Source organism: Phyllostomus hastatus, unplaced genomic scaffold (assembly GCF_019186645.2).
Source record: "Phyllostomus hastatus isolate PE091 unplaced genomic scaffold, TTU_PhHast_1.1 phas_scaffold_129, whole genome shotgun sequence".
NCBI lineage: Eukaryota > Metazoa > Chordata > Mammalia > Chiroptera > Phyllostomidae > Phyllostomus > Phyllostomus hastatus.
The window spans coordinates 10,681,178-10,704,488 of record NW_025334009.1 but is presented as its reverse complement, the minus strand read 5'-3'; the positions used below and the strand labels follow the sequence as shown (position 1 = coordinate 10,704,488).

Genomic DNA, 23,311 nt, shown 5'->3' with positions numbered 1-23,311 from the left:
TCCAACTGCTTCCTACACTCACTCAGGCTGCTGCATGAGCCAGTGGCCTTTGGAAACCAGAGAAGTGGGTCTGCATTAAGCGGACTCAGAAGACTGAGAGACACTGAAAGGCTGCAGGTCGGTTTAAACCTTCTCTAAACTTCCTTCAGGGCAACTTTCAGGATCTTCCCTCGAGACTGAGGAGGCGGGTGAGTTTATAAGTACACACATGCTCATTTAAGTGTATGGGGTATACATAGTGCTAGCACATACAGACTTCTAGCAACTCACTTTATTTTCCTTAAATACAGGACACTGACATGGTGTATAGAATGCTTTGGTTAGGAATCAGTGACAATCTGCCCTGGCTGGTATAGCTCAGAGGATTGAGTGTGGGCTGTGAACCAAAGGGTTGCCAGTTCGATTCCTAGTCCAGGAATCAGAGCTCAGGGTCAGGGGTATGGAGGGCATAAAGTGGGGAGGGCTACCAAATGTTACAGACCAGAGCAATTTGGAGACAGGTCTTACCCGCATGCCTTCAAATCGAGATAGAGCCCGCAGCGGCCGCAGGGCGCGGAGGGTCCGAAGGGCTTTGATGGGTGCTATATCAGAATACTTCAGGATCTTGGCTATGAGGCTTGTCAGAGAGATCTGAGGGCAAGCAGAGAGCAAAAGCATCACTCCAGGGCTCCAAAGGGGCGGTCCTGGTGGAAGGATGCAGGAAATCCCTCCCGACCCTACTCTACCCAAGCCATTGTCCTGACTCCCACGTTATTCTGGATCCCAGTGAGAGTTCTGGAGAGGGTCCTCTCCTTTTATTAAAGACTCCATTCATCACGCACGTGAAACTCTGCAAAAGAAAAACCCAGTCTCCCACATTGCCAGCCCATGGTATGTAGGTGGCCAAGCTCCCAAAATATCGAATCCACCTTCCCATCCCATTCTAGGGGTACCAATTGGGCCCAAACATCCTTGAAACTTTGACTTTCAGAGATTTGGAATGGTGATGTCTCTTCATAAGGGTTATGTCAAATTTCATTTTGGAAATATAAGGTTAGTTCCATTATATTTGCTCAGAAAAGCAAGATGGAAAGTGTCCTGGTCTGAGTGGGATCTAGTTCTCCCTTGACCCCTGATTGTTTTTTGATCTTGAGTCAGTGCCTTATTAATCCAGGTTGAACTTTCACCTTTGTAAAATGAGAGTCAGACTAAGAGAACTCTAACGCCCTATGGGTATGTTCTTCAGTCAAAGGAATGGGCATGTGTCCATGAGATCCAGTGTTGAAAGACAGCTGAGCCATAATGGCTGAGTTCTGAGTCTTTGTTGGTCTGTTAGTTTTTCAAAGGATTGCAAAGTACACCAAATGACATGGAAAAATGACACCTTCCAGAAACTCTGAAGGTGCTGGGGATATACCCTATGTGTAGGCTTGAGCGACTGCGAACCAATGCTAGGAGACCCCAGCTCTACCATGACTGGTGGGCTGAACTCAGGCTTAGCTAATCCGGGCAGCAAGGTGGGGATGTACATTGGAACTTCAGAAGAGGAGGGTTTTATACTTGAGTTCTAGTACCTCAAAAGATGCCTGTGCTCAGGTGGCATATTCCACCAGGATAAAGAACTGTCATGAAAAGGAACCCCTTCCTCCATCCATGAGAAGCTCCAGACACCAGCAGGTGGCACCCAACTGCATGGCTGACAGAGGGCAGGGAGGTCTGAGGCCAGTTCCACACTGGGCCCTATTTAGTATTTTGCTCAGCACCCTAGGAAGGGTGACTCATGTGCACCATCTGCAGCTGGGTCTGGGGCCTCTCCATCAGAGCCCATCTACCCAAGCCCAGCTCCATTCCCACCACTCAGGCGACTTAGCTTCTCTGGTCTCTGGGCTCCAGTATTGTACCCATCTCATCCTTTCTCTACTGCAAATCTGATTACGATCATGTCTCTCTCTGACTCCAAATCTGCACTGGTGCTTAGGATAAGCTCCATACCCCTTAGCCGGTATGACAGCCACAGCCCACTTTTCCCATCATATTTCACCCATATTTTCTACCCAAATAAAATTGTTCCCTAACTGCAGCTGTGTCTGTGCCTTTGCTCAGGTCATTTTTAATTAAGATCACCTCCCCCACAGTCCTCTTGGCATCTCAGTGTTCCTGTCCATTTGAAGCCCTCTACTTAATGCCACCTCTTAAATAAAGACTCCTTAACCACACACCGCCCTGGGTGGAAGCAAGCTCATGTCTCTGTGTCCATAAAATACTAATTATTTCCAGCAGTGCTCACTATGTACCCCCTTATAATATGTTTGTTTCTCCCGGTGTGTCTTATTTGCTAGAATATTGAAGCATAATCTCCTGGAGACAGGGATTTTTAATTTATTGGCTTTTATCTATCCAACAGCAATTTCTAAGTCAATCCTATATTCAATAGTTATAAATAAATGTTTGATGAATTGAAGAAAAGATAGAAGCATGTTGGGATGAATGGCAGTAAGGAAGAATAGCTGGATGGAAAGTTGAGGATGATTGTATAGAAAAATGGATTAAAGGATGCAAAGATGAATAGTATTGATAGTTGAAAGGAAGGATGGAAGAAAGAAAGCAAAGAAGAAGAAAAATAATATGGAGTAGTAGATGGATGGGATGGATGGATGGAGGAAGGATAATGACTGGATAAAATAACTCATGGATGAATGGAAAGGTGGAGAGTTGGACAGAATAGGTAAATAAGAGAGACTAGCGAATGGAAGGAAGGTTGACTGGATGCATTAATGGGTGGATGGATGGATAAATGGATGGATGAATGAGGGATAAATCGACAGATAGGTGGAAAAAAGGATCGATGGGCTGGCTAAATGAAGAATAGAAAGATAGAAGAATGGATGGATAGAAGGATATTGGCATAGGAGGGGCATGAATGAGTAAAATGAAGGTTACATGATTGAATAATTGGAAGGATGGATCAAAAGATAGGAAGACAGAAGGACTGAGGACCAGTGGGTAGATGGATGGAAGGAAGGTTAAGAGGAATGGATGGGCAGAGCGGAAGAAGAAAGAATTTTGAGAATGGGTGGATGGAAGGAGAGAATTGGTGGAGAGAATAAATGGAAGCAGTCAATGTGAGTGGATGTTTTGAAGGAAGAAAACAGAAAGGATGATGGTTGGACAGATGGAAGGAGAGATGTATAGAAGAAAGGATGGATGGTCAGATGATCACATTTAAAGCAATCAAGACTGAAGCTAGTGAACCTTCTTAGGTTGGAGTGACTGTGCTCCTAGGTTGGAGTGACTGTGCAACCTAAAGGTTAGGTAGCCAACCTAAAACATTTTCCATTCATCTATGAATAATTATTTCATATGCACAAAATCAGCACCTGTGACTCAGATTTCAGGCCTTACAGCTAATCGCTGTGGTAGAGTGGCCTGATGCTGCTAGCGCACTGGTATCAGGAAAGAAGAGAACTGAGTGCCCAGACCTGCTATGGAGGACCTGCCAACACGGGAGGTGGACAGAATGTTCTGTACTGGACCCTATCCAGCTTCAGGAGGCAAGCACCAAATACAGACACATTTCCTGACACCTCTGATGAGCAGAACTTGGTGCTGGTGGCTGTTGAAGTAGGGGAGGCAGAGACAAACACAACACGTGTCTCCCCCTGCCTGCAGGGCCCCTAAGCCATGCACCAGTGCACAAACAACACAGGCATCCATCTTGCAGAGCCAAGAGGGCAAAGGCCTGGACAGAGATAGAGAATTGTAGTGGTTAAGATAAGGGAGAGATCACTCCTAGCTTTGAGTGGGTAGGAAGGCTCTTAGGAGACTTTATGGAGGATGATTTTCTCACAGCTTTGAGAAAACACAAGTCTAATGTGCAGGAGTCACTTGGTAAATTCTCTCATGTGGGGGTAGTGGCCACAGGTTAGTGTGAGTTGGACATACGAGCTTTAGCTCATCTGAAAAGGACCCTCTTTCTTGTTTAGTGCCACTAAGGAGAAGCCAGTGGTTAGTTAGCTCAGTGGCTCTCAATACTGGCTGCACGTTGGACATATCCAAGACTTTTACAAAATCCTGATGCCCACTGCCCTAACCCCACCTGTACCCTAGGACCAGGGAGATTAGAAGCTCTGGGAATAGTAGTGTTTGTTCATTGTATTTTTAAGAGATGCCCAGGTGCTACCAGAGCGTAGCCAGGGCTGAGGACCAAGCCAGCAGGTGGATAGGTTCTCTGTGCTGTGCTGTCCTCAGCTCCCTAAGTCCGGAGCCCTGTGCATGCATGCGGGGTCACAAGACCTTTGAGAGCCTCATGTGCCATCTTGCTTTAAGTGTAAAACACAGAGGATGGTAAGTGGTCTTTCTGGATGGAGGCCTAAGAACAGAGGACTCACCCGAGGGTCACCATGGTGCCCAAACCATGTACTGCCTGGATCTTACCATTCACAGGGGTGCAGGGATATCCTGAGACCCCTTGCTATGTGCTCAAGGCTTTTCCAGGGCATAGCCCTTGAGGACCAGGGCCCCGAGCTTTCTTGGGCAACAATAGCCATTTGTCAGAAGCGAGGCCCCCAGACCCCATGCGTGCCCACTAACTACTCACATTCACAATGAGGAAGTCGAGCCAGCACCAGGCATTGGTGAAATAGTTTTTGAAGCCATAGGCCACCCACTTGAGCAGCATCTCGAACACAAAGATAAAGGTGAACACCCTGTCGGTATATTCCAGCAAAGCCTTCACCGTGGGCTTCTGGTCAAGGTAATAGTCTTCGAAGATCTGGAAGGAAGGGAACAGAATGGCAGGCTGTCTGGAACCATAGCACTGGGGTCCAGTGGTGGGGAAGGACCCTGTCGGGCCTGCCCTCAGGCCCTGGGACGGTTCTGGTGACCAGCTTGCTGGTGTTGTTTTGAGTTCTCTGCTCTGGGGCCGTGGGGTAGTGGAGGGGACACTGGGAGACACAAACCAGGCCTTCCTGAGCCAGCGGGGACATGTGGGCCTGCTCATCCTTTGCAGGGGAGCTGAAGGCAAGGGAGAAAGGAAAACTTCTCCAATTGGATTTTGGAAGTGAACCAAAGGGATGCTTACTGTGATTTAAAAATAAAAGCTTCCAAGGGTGTTCATGGCAGGCAGTTCACTGAAATGACAGTAAGAATGGCCAATGAACCTCTGAAAAACAATGTTGTACCTCACTGGCAATCAAGGAAGTATAAATGAAAAGGAGATGCCATTTTTCTTTGATCAGCTTGGGGGAGATAAAAAAGAACAGGGAACCCCAGGGTCAGTTGTGTGTGGCTGTGGGGAAGAGGCTGGTTATTCTCCCCCAAGGCCCATGGGAAAGGAAAGTCAGTTCAGTCTTTTGGAAAGCCAACTTGGTAACATGTCTCCGAGGTTGTAGAAACCTAGTAATTCTGACTTAAGGACATTCTATGTCCTGGTGCCCCACCCAGATCCAGTTCAAGGGGCCAGTGGGCCCATCCCTCACCTGCTGTGAAGGTGGGCTGCTAATAGCTCCTGGATGTCCTCCTTTCCTGGAGATGTCCCTGGCTGAAGGAAATAGCCTCGCCCTTACGAGGTTATGTGCCCCCTGGGTGGGAGGAGGGGGACAGGTGGCGGGCAGCGCAAAGCCAGTAACTGACTGTAGATTTTAAAGGCCTCAAGTGGGCCACCTCTGTGGCACCTTTGGTGCTTGGGAACTCCTGTGGGATCAGGATGAGACTGGGCTTCATGGAAACCCTCATCTTTTCCTAGCTTGTTTCCCCGTTCTCTCCTGCTTCTCTCCCAGCTCCCCCTCAGCAGGCCCCCCAACAAACTGCACCAGAGTCCCTGCTTCTGGTTCTGCCTCTAAACCAGACCTAAGACATAATTCAAATGCATAATTCCATAGACTCTCCAGTGTTCATTAGAAGTGATCATGGAGCCCTGGCTGGTGTGGCTCCATGGACTGAGTGCCAGCTCTCAAATCAAAGGGTTGCCAGTTTGACTCCCAGTCAGGGCACATGCCTGGGTTGCAGGCCAGGTCCTCAGTAGGGGGCGCTCAAGAGGCAACCACACATTGATGTTTCTCTCCCTCTCTTGTCTCCCTCCCTTCCCCTCTCTGAAAAAAATAAAATAAATAAAATCTTAAAAAAAAAGAAGTGACCATAGAGATGACTTAGGTCAATAATGACACGTTCCTGGCATGGACAACCTGGCCACCAGTCCGGGAGACAGGAGGGGCATATTGGCTGAGAAATTACAAGATGCATAAGTGTGGTTTCAGTTTTGAAATGTGTGTGCATTACATGCCTAAGAAAGATGGGAAGGAAGGGCACCAAGTGTTTTCAAAGTGAGATTCTCTTTCAGTGATAGGAAAATGGGTGATATTTTTTCTTTGCATTTTCCCATAATTTCCAAGTGGGTTGTGCGTGTTTTTTTTTTTTTTTTGCACTTTACTTTGTCAGATGAAAACTCATATTATTTTTTCAAAAGTACTCAAAGTAAAAGCATAAGGAAGACTAAATTTGGTGCCAGCCTGTTCCGTCCCTTGGGGAAGGAGCCGGGGAGGTGAGTGGGGAGCTGCCGTTCTGTGCTCGGTGGGAGGAGCCGGGGTAGCTGGGGCGTGTGGAGAAGAGAACAGAGAGAGGGAAGGAGTGAGGGACAGTGGAGAGAGACCAGGAGAGAAGGTGCGTAGGAAAGACACGAGCCAAAGAGGTGGTGATAAAAGCACCTAGGCAACAGCAAATGTGGTTATTATTGTCACCAGGGAGGACAGAACGGAGCGGAGGGTCGATGTGGAAAAAGCACTGCCCAGCATCCCCTTGGCCTGCAATGCAGCCTCTGTACCCAGCCCTGGTCTGAGGCTGCTACTCCAGGGGGACAGTCACTGCCCTGTGCTGGGACAATGGGCACCTCCAGACCCTACCACACCTTCTTCCAAGACGGTGGACCAGCCCTACTTCCTGCTTCCAGGAAGCACTCCTCTGTCTGCTCGCAGGTGTCATTTTCCTCCCACCTTTCAGATCACGCCTTCTCATCTGCCGTGGCTCCTCCTTGAGGCTGAGGCCAGGCGCTAGTCTGTTTGGGCACCCTTCCTGGGAAACCTGGCATTTCAGTGGGTGCCCAGTCAGCAGACTGTTTTCAGGGGGGTGAATGCCACACGAGGAGCAAGACAAGTGAAAACACTTGGAGCTATGAGCCGGGAGAGTGGGGTTCTAGTCCCCCCTTTAACTCACTAGCTGGGCCCCTGAGCAGGGCCCTTCACGTCTTTGGACTGTGATTTTTCTCATCCTTAAAATACGGACAACTGGGGATGATGAGTCCCTTCCTGTGTGGACATCTACCTTGGTCCTTTGGGGAGATCAGTTGAGATTGTACAGTGACGTTAAGCCATGGTAGAGAGAGAAGCATTCTTCCCCGTCCTACAAAGCCGGGGACTCAGCTAAGGGCTTGGAAAACATCTCCTAACTCAGAGTCTCTTTCCCTGCAAGGCTTGGTTATTCGAAGTGTGGACCAGCACAGCCTCAGCCTCACCTGGGAGCTTGCTGGAAATGCAGATTCTCAGGCCCCGGCCCAGATCTACTGGATCAGGACCTGCACTTTAATAAGCTCCCCAGGCAATCACAGTTTGATAAGAGCTTTGAACACATAGGAGTAATATTTACAAGTGGCTCGACAAGACAAGGAAGGATGATCTTCTTTGTACTCGTCCTGCAGAAAAGGCCAGTGTGTTCGGGCATCCGAAGGTAGCAAGTCAGCGGCTTTGGGATCAAATGAGGGCAAAGTCAGGTTTTGCTACTGACAAGTTGCATAACCTTGGACAAGTCCCTTAAGCCCTCTGAGTGTCAGTGTCCCCGACTTTAAAGTGGGAGGCACACACTCACTGCTTGGAATACTTGCAGCCGGGTGTAGCAGGTCACGCCACGGACACCTCAAGCACCTGCCATGCCCTGCTGCTGAGAGGAGCCCACGGGCTGGGCCACAGACCTCCTTCCAGCCACAGGATGCAGACCTGCACCCCAGGAGTCAACGGACCCCACCAGCTCCAGGGCTCTTGGGTCATGGAGACCCATCTGGAGGCACCGGGGCAGGGACACTGCCTTCCCTTACCAGAGACCCGCTGCTGAGCAGGATCATGAAGATGATGAAGCTCTCAAACCAGCTGTGCTCCACGATGCGGTAGCAGGTCTTGCGCACCTGCCAGCCCACGTCCCATGGGAACTTGGCGGTATTCACTTTGCACCAGGGACAGCGGCGAATGCAGCCTGTGGGGGAGAGGTGGCTGATGGCGACTGACGTCCCACTGGGAAAGGAGGAGTATTTTTATCCCAGCCCTGCAGGGAGACCAGTCTGCTGGGAAACCCGCTCACCACCCTCTTTGGAAAAGAATTCTTTCCCCGGATATGAGAGAAGTGGGGTCCCTTACAGGCACCTCTCAGTCCTGCCCTCTGGTGTTGCTCCCTACCATCGGTCTTGCCTACTCTCATCTCCTCCCCGACCTTCTTCCTTCTCACAGATGATGCCGTGGTCCTTGTGCTTATGGCTGCCTGTCTCCCGAAGCCTGATGAGCCGTGTGGCCTGGGCCCAGTGGGGTCCGAGGGGCTACGCCCTGAGCCTGTGCTGACCTGAGGGGCCACCACCTGGCTGGGGTGGGACATGGGTGCAGCTTAGCCCATGGTCACATGGAGCTGGAAACTGAAAGAGTTTTCTTTTTTTAATGTTAATGTTTTTATTATTGAGGCCATAATTTCATAGTATATGTATTCATTTATTGCACGAATATCTATTGAGAACATGATGTGCCTCTTTGTTCTAGACATTGAGGAAAACAGAGCGTAAGATGCCGTCTCTGTCTTCAAATGCTACACAAAGGATTGGCCCTCCTCTGGGTTATTGATGTCCCAAACCAAGAGCATTTATGGTAGTGACTCCTTTCCCCTTCTCATCCTTAAGAGGGCTGATTTATAACTGAGTGCGGTGCTTTCCAGGGCGATGAGGTGCGCACCGCACCCCTCGGCCCCGCCTGACGTGGCCTGAGATGCAGACCCTGCCCCCGGGCCTGCAAGCTGTGGCAGGTGTGTCCCATGCCCCTCCTTCAAGCCTGGGAGTGAGGCAGCAAGGGACCCTGCCTCCTGCGGACCCCAGGCCACAGCCGGGAACACAGAGGCGCCCGGATGCCCGTTGAGATGGATTCTGGCCCTCATTAACGTCAGTCTGAGGAGGCCTGTGTCCCCCACTTTACCTTCGGTGAAGCAGTCATCTGGCTCCTCAAGGTCATCTGCCAGCTCAGGGATCTTCTTCAGGATCTCCTCAGGGTCCAGGAAGTCCACGGTGCTGCCTTCTGAGGGACTTCTGTCACCCGCTCCCTGCAGGGCACAAGTCTAGGGCCGTGAACTCAGCTCTCTGAGGGGCCCGGGGCAATCTGCCCTGTGGGTCCCTCCCCCGCCAAGAGCTCCGAGATGCAGGGGACGCCCCTCAGGGCTGGACCCACCATGGTGTCCCTTGCGTGTTTGGTACCTCGCCAGCTGAGGCCCCGACAGTGATGCCTTCTGTTAGCGATGCGAGGCTTTAAACCTCCAGGCCCCTGATGGAGTGCTGGCGATGGCCCGAGACACCGTAATTACACCCATAAAGACTCTGAGCGTTCACTGGGCTTGAATATTTAACCACGGAGCAATGCCGTAGGGGCGCGGCGGCCCTCCGGCAGCTCCAGCCCCGTAATGTCTCTCGGTGAATTCAATTAGGAGCTGAAGCTGCTCTCCTGTTAGTAAACCCGATAGCTCGGCTAATGGACCCAAATGGTGGGGTGTGCCCCCATCTGTCACTGTCAGGCTCCTCCCTGCCTGGCTAGAGTTGAGGACAAAACAAAAACAATACAAAACCAACGCCCACCAGCTGTGTCCTGAAAGCGGCAAGCAGAGAAAATCAGCCAGGGGAGCCCTTAGCAGCCCTGGTAGGAAATAGGATGTCCATGTGCAGAAGAAGGTGGCAACCCTCACCCAGCTGGAACCGAGTGGCTCGTGTTCCTCCAGGGACCCCAGATCCCAGGTCAGCCCACCCTCTTATCTTCCCCTGCTGTGGTCAGCCTCGCCCAGGGGCACACGGCCAGTAGCTGACATTCCTCGAGCTGAAGGACTTGATAACTTTGGGGATGAACAATGTCTTCCTTATCTTTGTCGAGCCCAGGGCCTGTCACAGTGTCAGCACTCAGCGGCTAGGTGTCGAGTGAAATTCCTGATTTTTAATACGGTGGTATTCAAGACGCCAAATCTTTACAGATACCTCTTTCCCCTGGAGCTTGGTTTCTTCCAAGAGTTGTGCGGAAACCACCAAGTGTATGTGCGCCTCTAGCAAGACATTCCTAAACCCTGATTCCTCTTCCTGCTCTGTCTGGGTGAGGCGGCTGTCAGGGGACGGCTCAGCACAGCCGGCCTCTCCAGAGCCCCAGAATGTGTGTGTGGCTGGAGAAACCCGTGTGGACAAAAGAGGGTGGAGGTGGGGAGTCAGCGGGAGGACAGCTTCACCCACGAGCGAGCGACTCTGACTTTTATCTGCTGGCTTTCCCTAACCTCCTCGGTGCATTTGTCTTTTGTCTCCTTGTCTCTCGGCTGTCACTTTCTGGGCACTTATTCCATTTCAGGGAAGAGCTAAACACTTGACAAGGAGCATCTCATTTAAACATCAAAAGAATCCTACCATGGTTACCATGCGGTTTTGCAGATGAAGACACGGAGGCTCGGAGAGGTTGAGGAACTGGTCCTGCACCCCCTCCCTCCACCCCCACTCCCTTGTGGAGCCTCACTCTTCCTGTGAAATTATGTTGAGTAGCCCAGGGTCTAGGAGGGGACTTGAAAAATCCCCAGGATGTGACACGAGGTTAGGAGGTTGAGTCCAGGCTGCAATGCCTTACCTCTCCGGGAAGCTCACATACCTACCTCTGCAGGGGCCTGAGCAGCTGCCTCGTCTCTCCGCTGCTCACCCAGGTATGGAGCCAGGTCCTCCGAGGATGATCCTGAGCCTGGGCACCTGGATGCCAGGTGGTCCTCTGACCTCCCGAGGTGCTGTGGCTGCTCCTGCTAGTGAGAGAAGATCCCAACTGAAATCTATCCACCTATCCACCCACCCACCCAGCATGAAGACCCTATCGCCTGATAGATCTGTTTAAGTCTTGGCTTGATTACTTATAAGCTGTGGGAACTTAGACAAGTTATTTAACTTCTCTGATCTTCACTTTTCCCAACTGCAAAATTGAGAAGGCTAGGTCTACTTTATTTGGTTATTTTATATTTTTAAAGATTTTATTTATTTATTTTTAGACAGAGGGGAAGGGAGGGAGAAAGAGAAGGAGAGAAACATCAATGTGGGGTTGTCTCTCACACCCCTCTACTGAGGACCTGGCTCACAACCCACGCATGTGCCCTGGCTGGGAATCGAACTGGCAACCCTTTGGTTTGCAGGCCCATGCTCAGTCCACTGAGCCACACCAGCCAGGGCTATTTAGTTATTTTGATGACTAAATATGATCCTGCTTATAAAACACTTTGAAGAAAGTGCTTGGCTCCACAGATATTAGACATGACCATTATTAATTGTCCAAAAGTCAGACCGGTAGTGAACTTGGCCATCTGGAGTCCTCCAAGGACCCCAAAGTAACGAAAAATGCTCTGAGTGGAGACAGCCATGGCACAGTTCATGTCCTTTACTCTGGGGATGGTGACGCCCTGCCCTTGGCTGTTACCCAGACAAAAGCATGTAAAATATAGCAGCTGATAGCAGCTGCTGGAACACAACAGAAGTGACAGCTGCAGGGGAAGAAGGCTATGGAAGAGCCACAGACTCAAAGCACAGCTGTCCAAGGCTATTTAGCGGGGTGGCCAGCAGCTCTGCCTGCCCCGGGCCCCACGGGGATCCTTGCCTTCCCATATTGTGCAGAAGAGCGTGCCACCAGTCATTGGGAAGAGGTTAATGAGGGTTGCTATATCTGCTTAAAGTAGTAGGGAACTGTGCAAAGTATTAAAAAAACATAGTAATCCCAAAAGGCTAAAATGCGCTTTAAATGCTTTGGTGCCAAAAGGAACAAGTGTCATTTCCCTGTAACATCCCTTGTCGAGAAGAGCTGGGTAAATGAGTCACGTAACGATCAGGACTCCTCAGGCTTCCGGTGAAGATTGGAGGAGACTTGCTCTTGGGCAGCACCCTGTTCCCAGAGGAGTCTCATTAGCAGCTCACGCACAGAGTCTGGGTTTGGCAGAGCGAATGGGGCAGCTGGGTGAAAGGTGGCCCCAGGCAAGGTCTGGGGCTCAGGGCTGCCCCTCTCCCTGCTTGGTTAGGGAATCCTGACCTTTCACAGGTGCTCAAGTGCTACTCCCTCCAGAGAGTCTGGCACGTCTTGAGCTCTCTTATGTCAAAGACTCTTTTGCCTGGCTTGCCTGGAGCTCTTCAGACCTGTGCCAGCCCTAATGTTGAAAAATCTCTGTATCATAATTTCCCCTCTGCTCTTGTTGCTCCCTCCTTAAGACCTCTACGTGCTTCCTGTGGTTGCCCAATGGGATAACTCTCACCTGCTCCTGGGGGAGCACTTCCTGCCGGGAGCTCTGAGCATCCTCCTCCTCCTCCTCCTCTTCCTCCTCCTCCAAGTCATCAAGGTCAGATTCACCCTCAGCAATGGGCACAGAGACCCATATGTTAGGATTAGTGATGAAGTCACTGTGGCTGTCCCTGGGGTCTCTGGAACCCGAAAGCCCTCCAGGGCTCTCTGTGGCCACATCAGCAGCAATGTGGTTCTCGGCTTTGGAGCTGGACAATGGGATCTTCACCACCATCTGGGGCTCTGGCTTGGTCCGGGGCAGCAGGCAGGGTCTGCAGAAGAAGCCTCGAAGGGCCTTCATAGTGCGATGGCCAAATGCCTGGATCCGCGCCAGGGCCACCTGCAGGTTGTTCATCTCCCCATCCTCCTCTGGGGCTGTGAGGTTGTCGGCGCTGAAGGAGTTCAGCAGCAGGGCGATGAACAGGTTGAGCATCTGGGGAGAAGTGGAAGGGAAGGTTGTTCAATCAATGAGCTGAGCCCCTCCATGGCCCCCCAGGAGGGCAGCTGGATGGCAGGATACCCGCACCTAGGCCTCTCCCCGCATCCCTGGGATGCTTTCTCTCTCAGGGGAGCAATCATCTGAGAGCAACCGAGGAGAGCCTTGGGGATGTTGTAAGTGACCTGCTCGTGCGGATAAGGCTGGCAAGCATGTTCTCCACTGCAGAGGAGGGTCACCCTGCTGAACCAAGGGACAATGAGGGACAATAGGGAGGAGTAGGCACGGGCCTGCCCAGGGACCACCTTCATCTACCAAAGCCCTGGGTTCTAGTCCTCACTCTGGAACCCTAGGCATGTCCCCTCACTGCTTCCCACTTCACGCTCTTCACCTGTACACAGGGAGTGGGGACTCCCTGCTTCTCAGAGTGGTACGAAGGGGAAATGACACAAGGGATGTAAAGTGCTCAGAGAGGCAACGCTCCTGCCTGTGGGCTTGGGCCTGTGGCTCTGCAGGGATGGAAGTCAGCCTGGAAGAAAGGAGGTTCAGCCAGCCCCCCACGCGGGAACGTGGGTGGAAGGCATCTCTGGCTCAGCGACCTGGGTGGGGAAGACTGTGAAGAGTCTGGATTTGTTGTTTCCTCCATTTTCTTGGTTTAGCTTTCTCCTGTCTGCAAAACCCTTATGGGAAAGAGTCTAAGTTGATTGGCTTCCACAGCAAGAAGAAAGGGGCTCCTGAAAGTCCACTACCCCCCTGCAGCCAGCCAGGGCTGGGAGACTCGGGGTGCTCAGAACTAGCACGGGCAGAGACAGGCTGAGGGTGAGGAGCCAGGCTGGGATGGAGGCGAGGTGCTGGGGCCGACTGGCAGGGAGGTCTCCAGAGAGGCTTCCCCCAAACCTAGGAGTGGACTGTGTCATTGCCACCATGGCATTGGATGTTTCCCATGATCCGGCGTCCCTAATCCCTCTTGTCCCCTTGTGCCTGCTCCCTGCTCCTAGCCTGGACCTGTGCAGCTTGGAGAAATCAGCCAGCTTCTGGCCTGGAGAACACTCCCCTGGAGAACAATATTTTCTGAAACTCCCTAGAGCAGCGAAGGAAATTTTTCCTTTAACAACTAACAGCTATCATTTATTGAGTTCCTGCCATAGCCCAGACACTGCACTAGGCAATTTGCATATGTCATCTCCTGTAATTTAATTCTCCCAGTAAGCCCATGAGTGAGCACTATTTTCTTGATTTTAAGGAAATAAGAGCTCAGGGAGATTGTCTTTTGTGCTGGGTCAGCCATCTTTCCGAGCAGTAGAGCCAGGTCTTTCTTTTCCATCATATGCTCTCATCCCCCCAAGTCAGGCAGCCTCCCAAGGGACAATGTTTTTTTAATCCTCACCTGAGGACATTTTTTTTTCATTGCTTTTAGAGAGAGAGGAAGGGAAAGAGGGACAGTGGAAGAGAGAGAGAGAGAGGGAGAGAGAGAGAGAGGGAGAGAGAAACACTGATTGGTTGCCTCTTTGTATGCACCCCAACTGGGGATCAAACCCACAACCTGGGTATGTGCCCTGACCAGGCATCAAACCCTGATGGGGAATCAAATCTGCAGCCTTTCAGTATATGGGATGATGCTCCAACCAACTGAGCCACACCAGCCAGGGCAAGGGACAGTTCTTATAATGTGACTTATAGATGACTTTCAATTGAAATGAAAAGTTCATTCAAATGAAAAGTTTGAATGCCTTTCAGTCTGGGAGATTCAATGTGGGCATACAAATGGGCAAAGTCAAAGCTTTTCACAATAACGTGGAAGTCTCCTCCGTGGCCCAGGAGACTGTCCCAGGGAAGGCTCTGTACTCACCACCAGGTTCCCCAGCACCATCACTGTCAAGAAGAGGACAAGGCATATGGATTTCTGGCCAACTTCCATGCAGGCCCACATGTTCTCAATCCACTCCCCACAGAGAATCCGGAAGATGATGAGGAAAGAGTGGAAGAAGTCCTCCATGTGCCAGCGAGGCATCTCGTCACCTGGCTGAATGATGCGCTCCCTATTTTTGCGGTAGCCTTCCTCGAGGAGCTGCATGCCAACCAGAGCGAAGATAAAGATGATGATGGCCAGGATGATGGTGAGGTTCCCCAGCGCCCCCACTGAGTTTCCGATGATCTTGATGAGGGTGTTTAAGGTTGGCCAGGACTTGGCCAGCTTGAGGACCCGCAGCTGCAGAGGAACAGAGACTGTGTCAGGTCTTGGAGGCTGTTCCCATCACCTTTCATCTCAAATCCTGGCCCAAAACCAAAGGCCCGGGGAATACACAAGGCAGCTCATTCCATTAAGATGAGTGCTCCCAGGAAGGTACTTTCAGGGACCTTTCTTCCTGTGTCATCGGTTACTCAAAAATATTACCAGTCTTCTCCAGTCCCTATTCAATATGCTTCATTGACTATGACCAAGTCAGGGGTCTTATACCGGGGGGTGGTCTCACCATAGGTACTCTTCTGAAGCTCCTGGACCCCGGATGTGAGCTTATTCTATGGGGGAAGAGTAGGGTTTGATGGCACTCACATGTAAGTGAGAACGGCCTCCTTATAAGTGAGAACTGACCTAAAGAGAGGCTAGCCTCCCGTGGGTAGGGCATGACCCATCATTGCACTTGAGAGGTATTGACTAACTGTCTTAGGGCATTACTCACCTTGGGCCATGGATATTTGTTGCCCCCACCAGCTATGATATTGCAAGTATCTATAGTTTCATGGACCCAGCATTAAATAGGCCATATATTCATTTAATTGACCAACCAAACTGCCCACCTTATTGAACGCCAACCACGCATGTGCGTGGTACTGTGCTAGCCTGACAGGTATGTGGAAAGAGGCTTCTGCCCTCATGGAACAAATAGTTTCATTAGCGAAGAAAAGGCAAAGACCCCTGAAGTCTTCACTGTGCACCCAAGTGGGCTAAGTCCCACAAGAGAGCAAAAGCACTGTGCATAAACATGTATCAACACTTAAAAAATACATTTGTGTGATTCTCTGTTAGAAAGAGGTATCTGGACTCATCAGTCATGGGGTATTTCTGGTGCCCCTACCAAAAGCCAGGTTCTGGCTCAGGTGTCAGGATGCAGTGCTGGACAGAGCGGGGAGGCAAGTTCTGTCACTCACACAGCAGTGATGATGAAGTCCCAAGAGAGGAGGTTTATCGTCTCACACAGGAAGCTCCACATCCACTTTTCTATGTGATGGGGGAGGGGGCAGTGGGAGACTCATGGTTTACCTGAGACCTAATCTGGAGGTTATTCTCCTCACCCTGGAAACAGAACGTGAAACACCAGTTCTGTGGACTGGATGTAGAGGCAGCTGACAAATGCTTATAAAGATTGAGTATTAGTAACTAGATGGAAACGTAGCAGCCGTTCTCACAGTAAACTCTGGACAAGAGCAAAAGCAGAGGCTAGAGTAGGTCCCTGATACAGGGTGACAGCCACCCACCACAACACAGAATCTGTGGGGCCTGACTTGAAACAGGGAGAGACACTAGGGTATGCTCACTGGCCCCTGGGCACAAATACCAGGCACCAGCTCTTGCCTTAGTTGCACCTGGCTAATGGTTTCCACTGGTTCCTCACTTAGTTGGGGTGCAGGTGGGGCGGAGAGTTTAGAAATCAATATAATTGACCCTCGAACAACATGGGGGCTACGGGCACAGGCCTCCCATGCAGTCAAAAATCCATGCATAACTTTTGACTCCCCCAAAACTTAACTATTAACAGCCTACTGTTGACTAGAAGCCTTACTGATAACATAAGATGAGTCAATTAGCACATATTTTATATGTTACATGTACTATGTACTGCATTCTTACAATCAAGTCAGCTAGAGAAAAGAAAGTCATTAAGAAAGTCATAAGAGAAAATACATTTACAGGGTTTATTGAAAAAACCTCACCCTGGCTGTCATAGCTCAGTGGATTGGGCGCGGGCTGCAAACCAAAGCGTCACAGGTTCGATTCCCAGTCAGGGTACATGCCTGGGTTGCAGGCCATGACCCTCAGCAACTGCACATTGATGTTTCTCTCTCTCTCTCTCTCTCTCTCTCTCTCTCTGTCTCCCTCCCTTCCCTGTCTAAAAATAAATAAATAAAATCTTAAAAAAAAAGAAAAAACCTTTGGCCCTGGCTGGGTGGCTCATTTGATTAGAGCATCGTCTCAATATGCTAAGGATGCAGGTTTGATCCCAAGCCAGGGCACATACAAGACGCAACCAATGAATGCATAAATAAGTGGAACAACAAATTGATGTTTCTCTCTCTCAAGAAAAAAAAAATCCTTCATATAAGTGGACCCATGAAGTTCAAATCCATGTTGTCCAAGGGTCAACTGTATTAGAATCCCCTTAGATAGCAGTTTATTGTCCATAATTAAATTTATACTAAACAATAAGCAAGTTATGTATAATTCTCATTTAGGACATGAATTGAGTCATCCTCTATTAATTCGTTTGTTATCTTTATAAAGGGCAGGGAAACAGGATCTCTCCACTTGCTATTCCAGAGATGTCTGGGCTTGGGGGCCCCTACTATTAGCCAGTCAGTCAACACACATTACAGGTGCCTGCTGCTGAGCTGTGATGCCCCTCCCTGCAACCACCTGGCTGGCTCCCACAGATACCCAGAATGAGTGGTTCAGGAAAGCAGCCCCACCAGCATCCACATTCCCCATGACCTTCACCTCCACCACCATCTAGTTGCTTTCTGCAGTCTTTGCCCAGCTTAGCATTACATCAAAAGGATTATTTCTTATTACCATGGAAAAATTTTAAACTATTGCTTTTAATAGCTGCTGAATATTCCTTCATACTTAATTAACCATCTCTCTGGCTAATCTCATAATTAATATAAAATTTTCTGTTTAGAGGGAAAAAAAAGTATACTGCTTCATATCCCAATCAATAAGCACTGGGAATAAGTCTTCAAGTGTTGAAGACCGGTTAAATTTTTCAATGAAATGAAGTGACTCTTAGCAAAGATTATATTAATGGTGTGGCCACCACGGAGTTGAGAGAGGAAGGCATGGGGGCAAGAAAGCGAAGAAATACAGCCGTGCTGAGAACTTGGTCAGAGAAAGCACAGTGGGCATGCTGTATTCACAGCGTCTGGAGCTAAGCTTGAAAGGAAGGGCTCACAGAAGGAACCACAAGTCCTGACTGAAAAGCCTTTGACTGTTTAAAACTTAAAAATGAGCCTTGGCTTCTCATGTTCCACAAGCTGGAGGCAAGCTCTGAAGGCCACGCAGGCCTGGCTGGCATCGTAACCTTGACATGGGTGAGAAATAAACCTTTATTGGGTTAAGATCCTGAGTTTCGGGGACTGTTGACACAACAGCTAGAATTGTGTATTGTTAGTTAAGTGACAGATTTTGAAAAGCAAAATAAAATGAAAATACTTAACAGAACTGTGAGATGGGAAAGGGTAACAAATGAAAACGTGTCTTGGAGGAAGGTAAAGATGTTAGCTAACGTTTACTTTGATTAAGTTAACTCTGCATGCTGGAATTACTAAGGTAACTGCTCGAATAAAAACAGAGTATTTATTTAGTTTCCAAACCATTAAAGGGGAAAATAGAACAAGGAAAAACAAACAACCCAAAATAAACCAAGAAGGGGTCGGGGAGAAGAGAGACAGGAGACACACACATGTGAGAAGTAAAGCAAATAGACAACCCAAAATAAAATGATGGACACATATCCAGATCTACTGGTATTTACAGAATAAGTGGACAATGTGCTTTGGTTAAAAGACAAAGATTAGATTGTCAGAACTGAATAAGAATCTAAAACCAGACTATGCTGTTTATAAAAGACAAATAAAAATCCTAAGGATGCACAAAGGCTAGAAGAAAAAGGATGGATAAAGATATCAAGCAAATTCTAAACCACTCCCCTGCAAAATTATTGAATTAACATCGGGCAAGGAGATTTTCAAGGCAAAAAGAATTTCTAGGGGTAAAGAAGGTCGACCCTTAATGATAAAAGTTTCACTTTACTGGGAATATGTACACATTTGTACAACTTGAAATATGTACGACTTGAATTATGTACACATTTACTAACACAGCCTCAAGATAGAACCATAAGGAGAAACAGGCGTCGCCATAATCATAGTGGGAGATATTTTTACACACCACTCTCTTGGTAATTACTAGACCAAGCAGACAAAAATCAGCAGGCATATAGAATACTTGGACGATACCATGAGCTTTCTGTACTCAGTGGATTATGCAGTGCATTGCTCCCTACAACTGCAGGAGACACATTCTTTTCAAGCATGTAAGGAGCATTTTCAATATACTGAACCAAAAGAAAATCATCAATAAATTTCAAAGCATTAAAATCATACACTATATGTTCTTGGACTATAAGACAATTATAGAACTCAATGGCATAAAGATAACTACAAATACCACATATGTTTTGACACTGAGAACCATACTTCCAATTAACCTTTGAGTCAAAGAATAAATAAAAAAATAATTTATTATTTATTTTTTAAAGATTCCATCTATTTATTTGTAGAGAGAGGGGAAGGGAGAGAGAAAGAGAGGGAGAGAAACATTGATGTGCAAGAGATACATCAACTGGATGGCTGCCTCTCACATGCCCCCAACTGTGGACGTGGTCTGCAACCCAGGCAAGCATGTGTCCTGACTGAGAATCCAACTGGTGACCTTTAGGTTCACAGGCTGGCACGCAATCCACTGAGCCACAGCAGCCAGGGCAGAATAAATCAAATTTAAAATTAAAAACTACTTAGAACCAAACAATAAAAACATTCTACACATTAAAATGGTTCTTAGAAGGAAACTGAAGTCTTAAATGAATTTATTACTTTGAAAATTCCATCTTAAGAAGTTAGAGAAGAATAAAATATGTAGAACAGAAGATGTAATTAAGACAAGATACAGGGTTAATTGAAACAGAAAATATCAGTGAAGTAGGATCAACAAGGTAAAGTTGGTTCTTTGAAAAGACTGATTAAACTGATGATTTTTTTCCAAGACTAGTAAAAAAGGATGAGAGAAAGCACAAACCATGATTTTTTTGAAAAAGGAAAAGGTAGTGCAAGCACAGGTGATACAGACCCTAAAAGATAACAGCATAGTACACACAACTTTATGCTGATACACTTGAAAATTTAGATAAGAAGGAAAATTTTAGAAAAATGTAACTTAACCAAAACCACTTTGAGAAACAGAAAACCTGACTAGTTCCACAGCCATTAAGAAAATTATATCAGGGGAGAGAAGAGGGAATTTCAGGGGAGAATGGGAAGGGTTTGCAGGAACAAATTTAAAGGACCCATGGACAAAAGCTAGGGGGAGGGTGGAAATGGGAGGGAAGTGGGGAGGGTTGGGTGGGTGGGCTGGAATGGGAGTAAAAGGGAGAAAACTGTACTTGAACAATGATTAAAATAAAATTAAAAAAAATTAAATCAGTAATGAAAACTCTTAACCTCCAGATGGCTTCATTGGTGAATTCACCAAACCTATTAGGAGCAAACGATTCCAAACTTACCCAAAGTTTGGGTGTAGAAGAAGAAGAATGTTTTTTCACCTCTTTTTATAAAGATTAGCATAACCTGGCAATTTGCATCCTGGCAAAGGACAATGCAAGTAAAGAAAATTACAGGGCACATATTACTCATCAATAAAGATGCAAACATTTCCAGCAGACTCTTAGAAAGCTGGATCTTCCAAAGTATAAAATTCGTATCATGATCAAGTTGGGCTTATCCCAGGAATACAAGGTTGATTTCACATTAGAAAAATCAATTAACATAATGTACCACTCTAATCCATTAAAAGAGAAAAATCTTGTGATTATCTTAGTGCCTGAAGAACAATTGCCTGATAAAATTAAACATCCATTCTTGATTAATATTTCTAACAAAAAAACTCCTAAACTGATGAAGTTTTTTTTCAATCTTTCAAAAAAGTGTCTCAAATATCAGACTTAGTGAAATGTTGAAAGCAAGAAAAAATACAATAAAAAATTTTTAAAAAAGGAAATACTGAAAGCATTCTCTCTGAAATAGGAAGACAGCAAGGATGTCGGCTATGAGAGCCTCATGCCAATAGGGTACTGGATGTCCTTTCTAATCAGCACAAGGAGGTGATGACAGGAACCAATTGTATACGGGTTAAAAGAGAAGAAACAAAACTCATTATTTCCATGATATGACTGTGTTAAAACATTTAAAAGATTAGGTAGATAAATTGTTAGAGAGATTTCTGAATACAAAAAAATTCAGTAGCAAAATGGTAGCAAAAATAAAAAGAGGAAATCTTAAAAAGCAATTTCATTTAGACTAGTATAGTGAACTATCTGAGAATAAACCTAACAAAAGATATGGAGAAAAGTCCTTTATGGAGAAAATGATAAAGCTTTATGCAGAAATTATAAAACTATGGAAAGATGAAAATAAATGGAGAGCATGTTATTGTCATAGATCAGAAGACCATATAATATAAAGCTTACACTCCTCCCCAAATTGAACTACAGAATATTGTAATCCCAACAGAAACCAACAAAGCAAGTCTGGTGTGTATGTGGATATGTAACTTGGCAAGTTGCTTCCAAAATGCATATGGAAGCGCAGGGGCCATGATGTTCCCGAAGAAGTCAAACAAGGTGGGCGGCTTGCCCTGCAGACACATATTCAAAGGCAATTGCAGTAATTAAGGCGGTGTGGTATTGGGATGAGGAAAAGCCAATAGACACGTTAATGGAAGAAGACTCTCTTTCAGCAGTGTCCAACCTGCAGCCCACGGGCCACATGCAGCCCAGGATGGCTGTGAATGTGGCCCAACCCAAACTCGTAAATTTATTTAAAACATTATGAGATTTTCTTGTGATTACATGTTGTGATGTATTCAATGTGTGGCCCAAGACAAGTCTTCTTCTTCCAGCGTGGCACAGAGATGCCAAAAGGTGGGGCACCCCTGTTTATTTTGAGAAGGAAGACAAAGCAATGATGACACAATCATCATTTCTTCCTTCTTTCCTTCCTTTTTTCTATCCTTTTTTTAATTAACAGGTGCTTATTGAGTTCCTACTATGTGCTGGGCCTTGTGCTTAGGTCCTTGGGATAAAATGATAAAACAGAAAACTCTGGTTTTTGTCTCATGGACTACTAGGATGATTGTAAAGTGTGAACATTAAAAGAAACAGGTTACTTTGATGAGGGAACCCAACTTTAGATAATGTGGTTGTGGAGGACACCTCTGAGTAGGTGATGTGTGTGTTAAGCCAGGAAAGAGGAGAATGAATGTGCTAAGTAAAGACTCGGGGAATAAATGTGCCAAGGCTCAGCAGCAGGAACAGTTCTGTTACATGCCAGGAAGAGAAAGGAGGCCTCTTTGGCTGGAGCGAAATGAGCAACAGGAGACTGGATAGGTAGACAGGCCCTGTGATGCTCAACTCTGTAGACCAGGGGTCCCAACCCCTGAGCCATGGATGGCCACACAGCAGGAAGTGAGCTTGAATATAATGCACTTGAATCTCTCCACACCATCCCTTCCCTGTCCTCTTGTCCCCCATCAGTGGAAAAATTGTCTTCCACAAAATTGGTCCCTGGTGCCAAAAAGGTTGGGGACTGATGCTGTAGGCCATGCCAAGGACTGTGGATTTCACTGTCAGAGCCTTGGGGAAGCATGGAGAGTTACTCGTAAGAAATGTGCCCTACTAACATAAGATGATGATAATAGAGGAAACTGCATGCATGTGTGTGGGGCATGGAGTACGGAAACTCTGCACAATCTGCTTTTGTTTCTGAAACCTAAAACTGCTGTAAAAAGTAAAACCCACTAATAACAAATATGAAACTGGTGATCTGGGCTATGTGAATTTTCTGCAGCGATACCCACGGCTCAGGTGTGGGCACAGCAGAGTCAGACACTTGGCTTTAACTCCAGGATAGGTTTTTGCCAAACACGAAATGTGAAGTGGCAGAGGAAAAAGGTGGTTGAGTTTATTTTGGGGGGCATGATAATATTAAAGGACCATGATATCTCAGCCGGATAATGAGGGAAGAGAAGATGGTGGGAGAGGAGGCCTAAAAGACCCCCAGAAAACGTGGCTTCCTCCAGATGGCCTGGAAAACTGGGAGACCACCAGTGACCCCAGACTCTCCTGGCAATCTGGCAGGCCTGACAGGTGTGGCTCTTATAAGAGTGGGTGGCCTGTGGACAATGGAACACAAGCGACTTGGACAGAACTCCTGCAGAGCTCAGTGTGGAGAAGAGCCAGGCCATGAGGCTAGAAGGTGGCAGTTTTGAGGCGTGTGAGACACGGGGGCT

The 23,311-nt window shown here is 47.6% G+C and overlaps 1 protein-coding gene across 1 annotated transcript in view; it reads right to left on the bottom strand.

Moving 5' to 3' along the window:
• SCN10A (sodium voltage-gated channel alpha subunit 10) overlaps positions 1-23,311 on the bottom strand; it is an 80,144-nt gene that overhangs the window by 13,616 nt on the left and 43,217 nt on the right. Inside the window, exons 15-21 of the mRNA XM_045856829.1 lie at positions 14,822-15,181; positions 12,511-12,969; positions 10,885-11,022; positions 9,192-9,315; positions 8,060-8,214; positions 4,577-4,750; positions 508-630 (exon numbers count right to left, since the gene is read on the bottom strand). Of these exons, the coding sequence (XP_045712785.1) occupies positions 508-630; positions 4,577-4,750; positions 8,060-8,214; positions 9,192-9,315; positions 10,885-11,022; positions 12,511-12,969; positions 14,822-15,181 (1,533 nt within the window). The remainder of the gene's footprint in view (positions 1-507; positions 631-4,576; positions 4,751-8,059; positions 8,215-9,191; positions 9,316-10,884; positions 11,023-12,510; positions 12,970-14,821; positions 15,182-23,311) is intronic.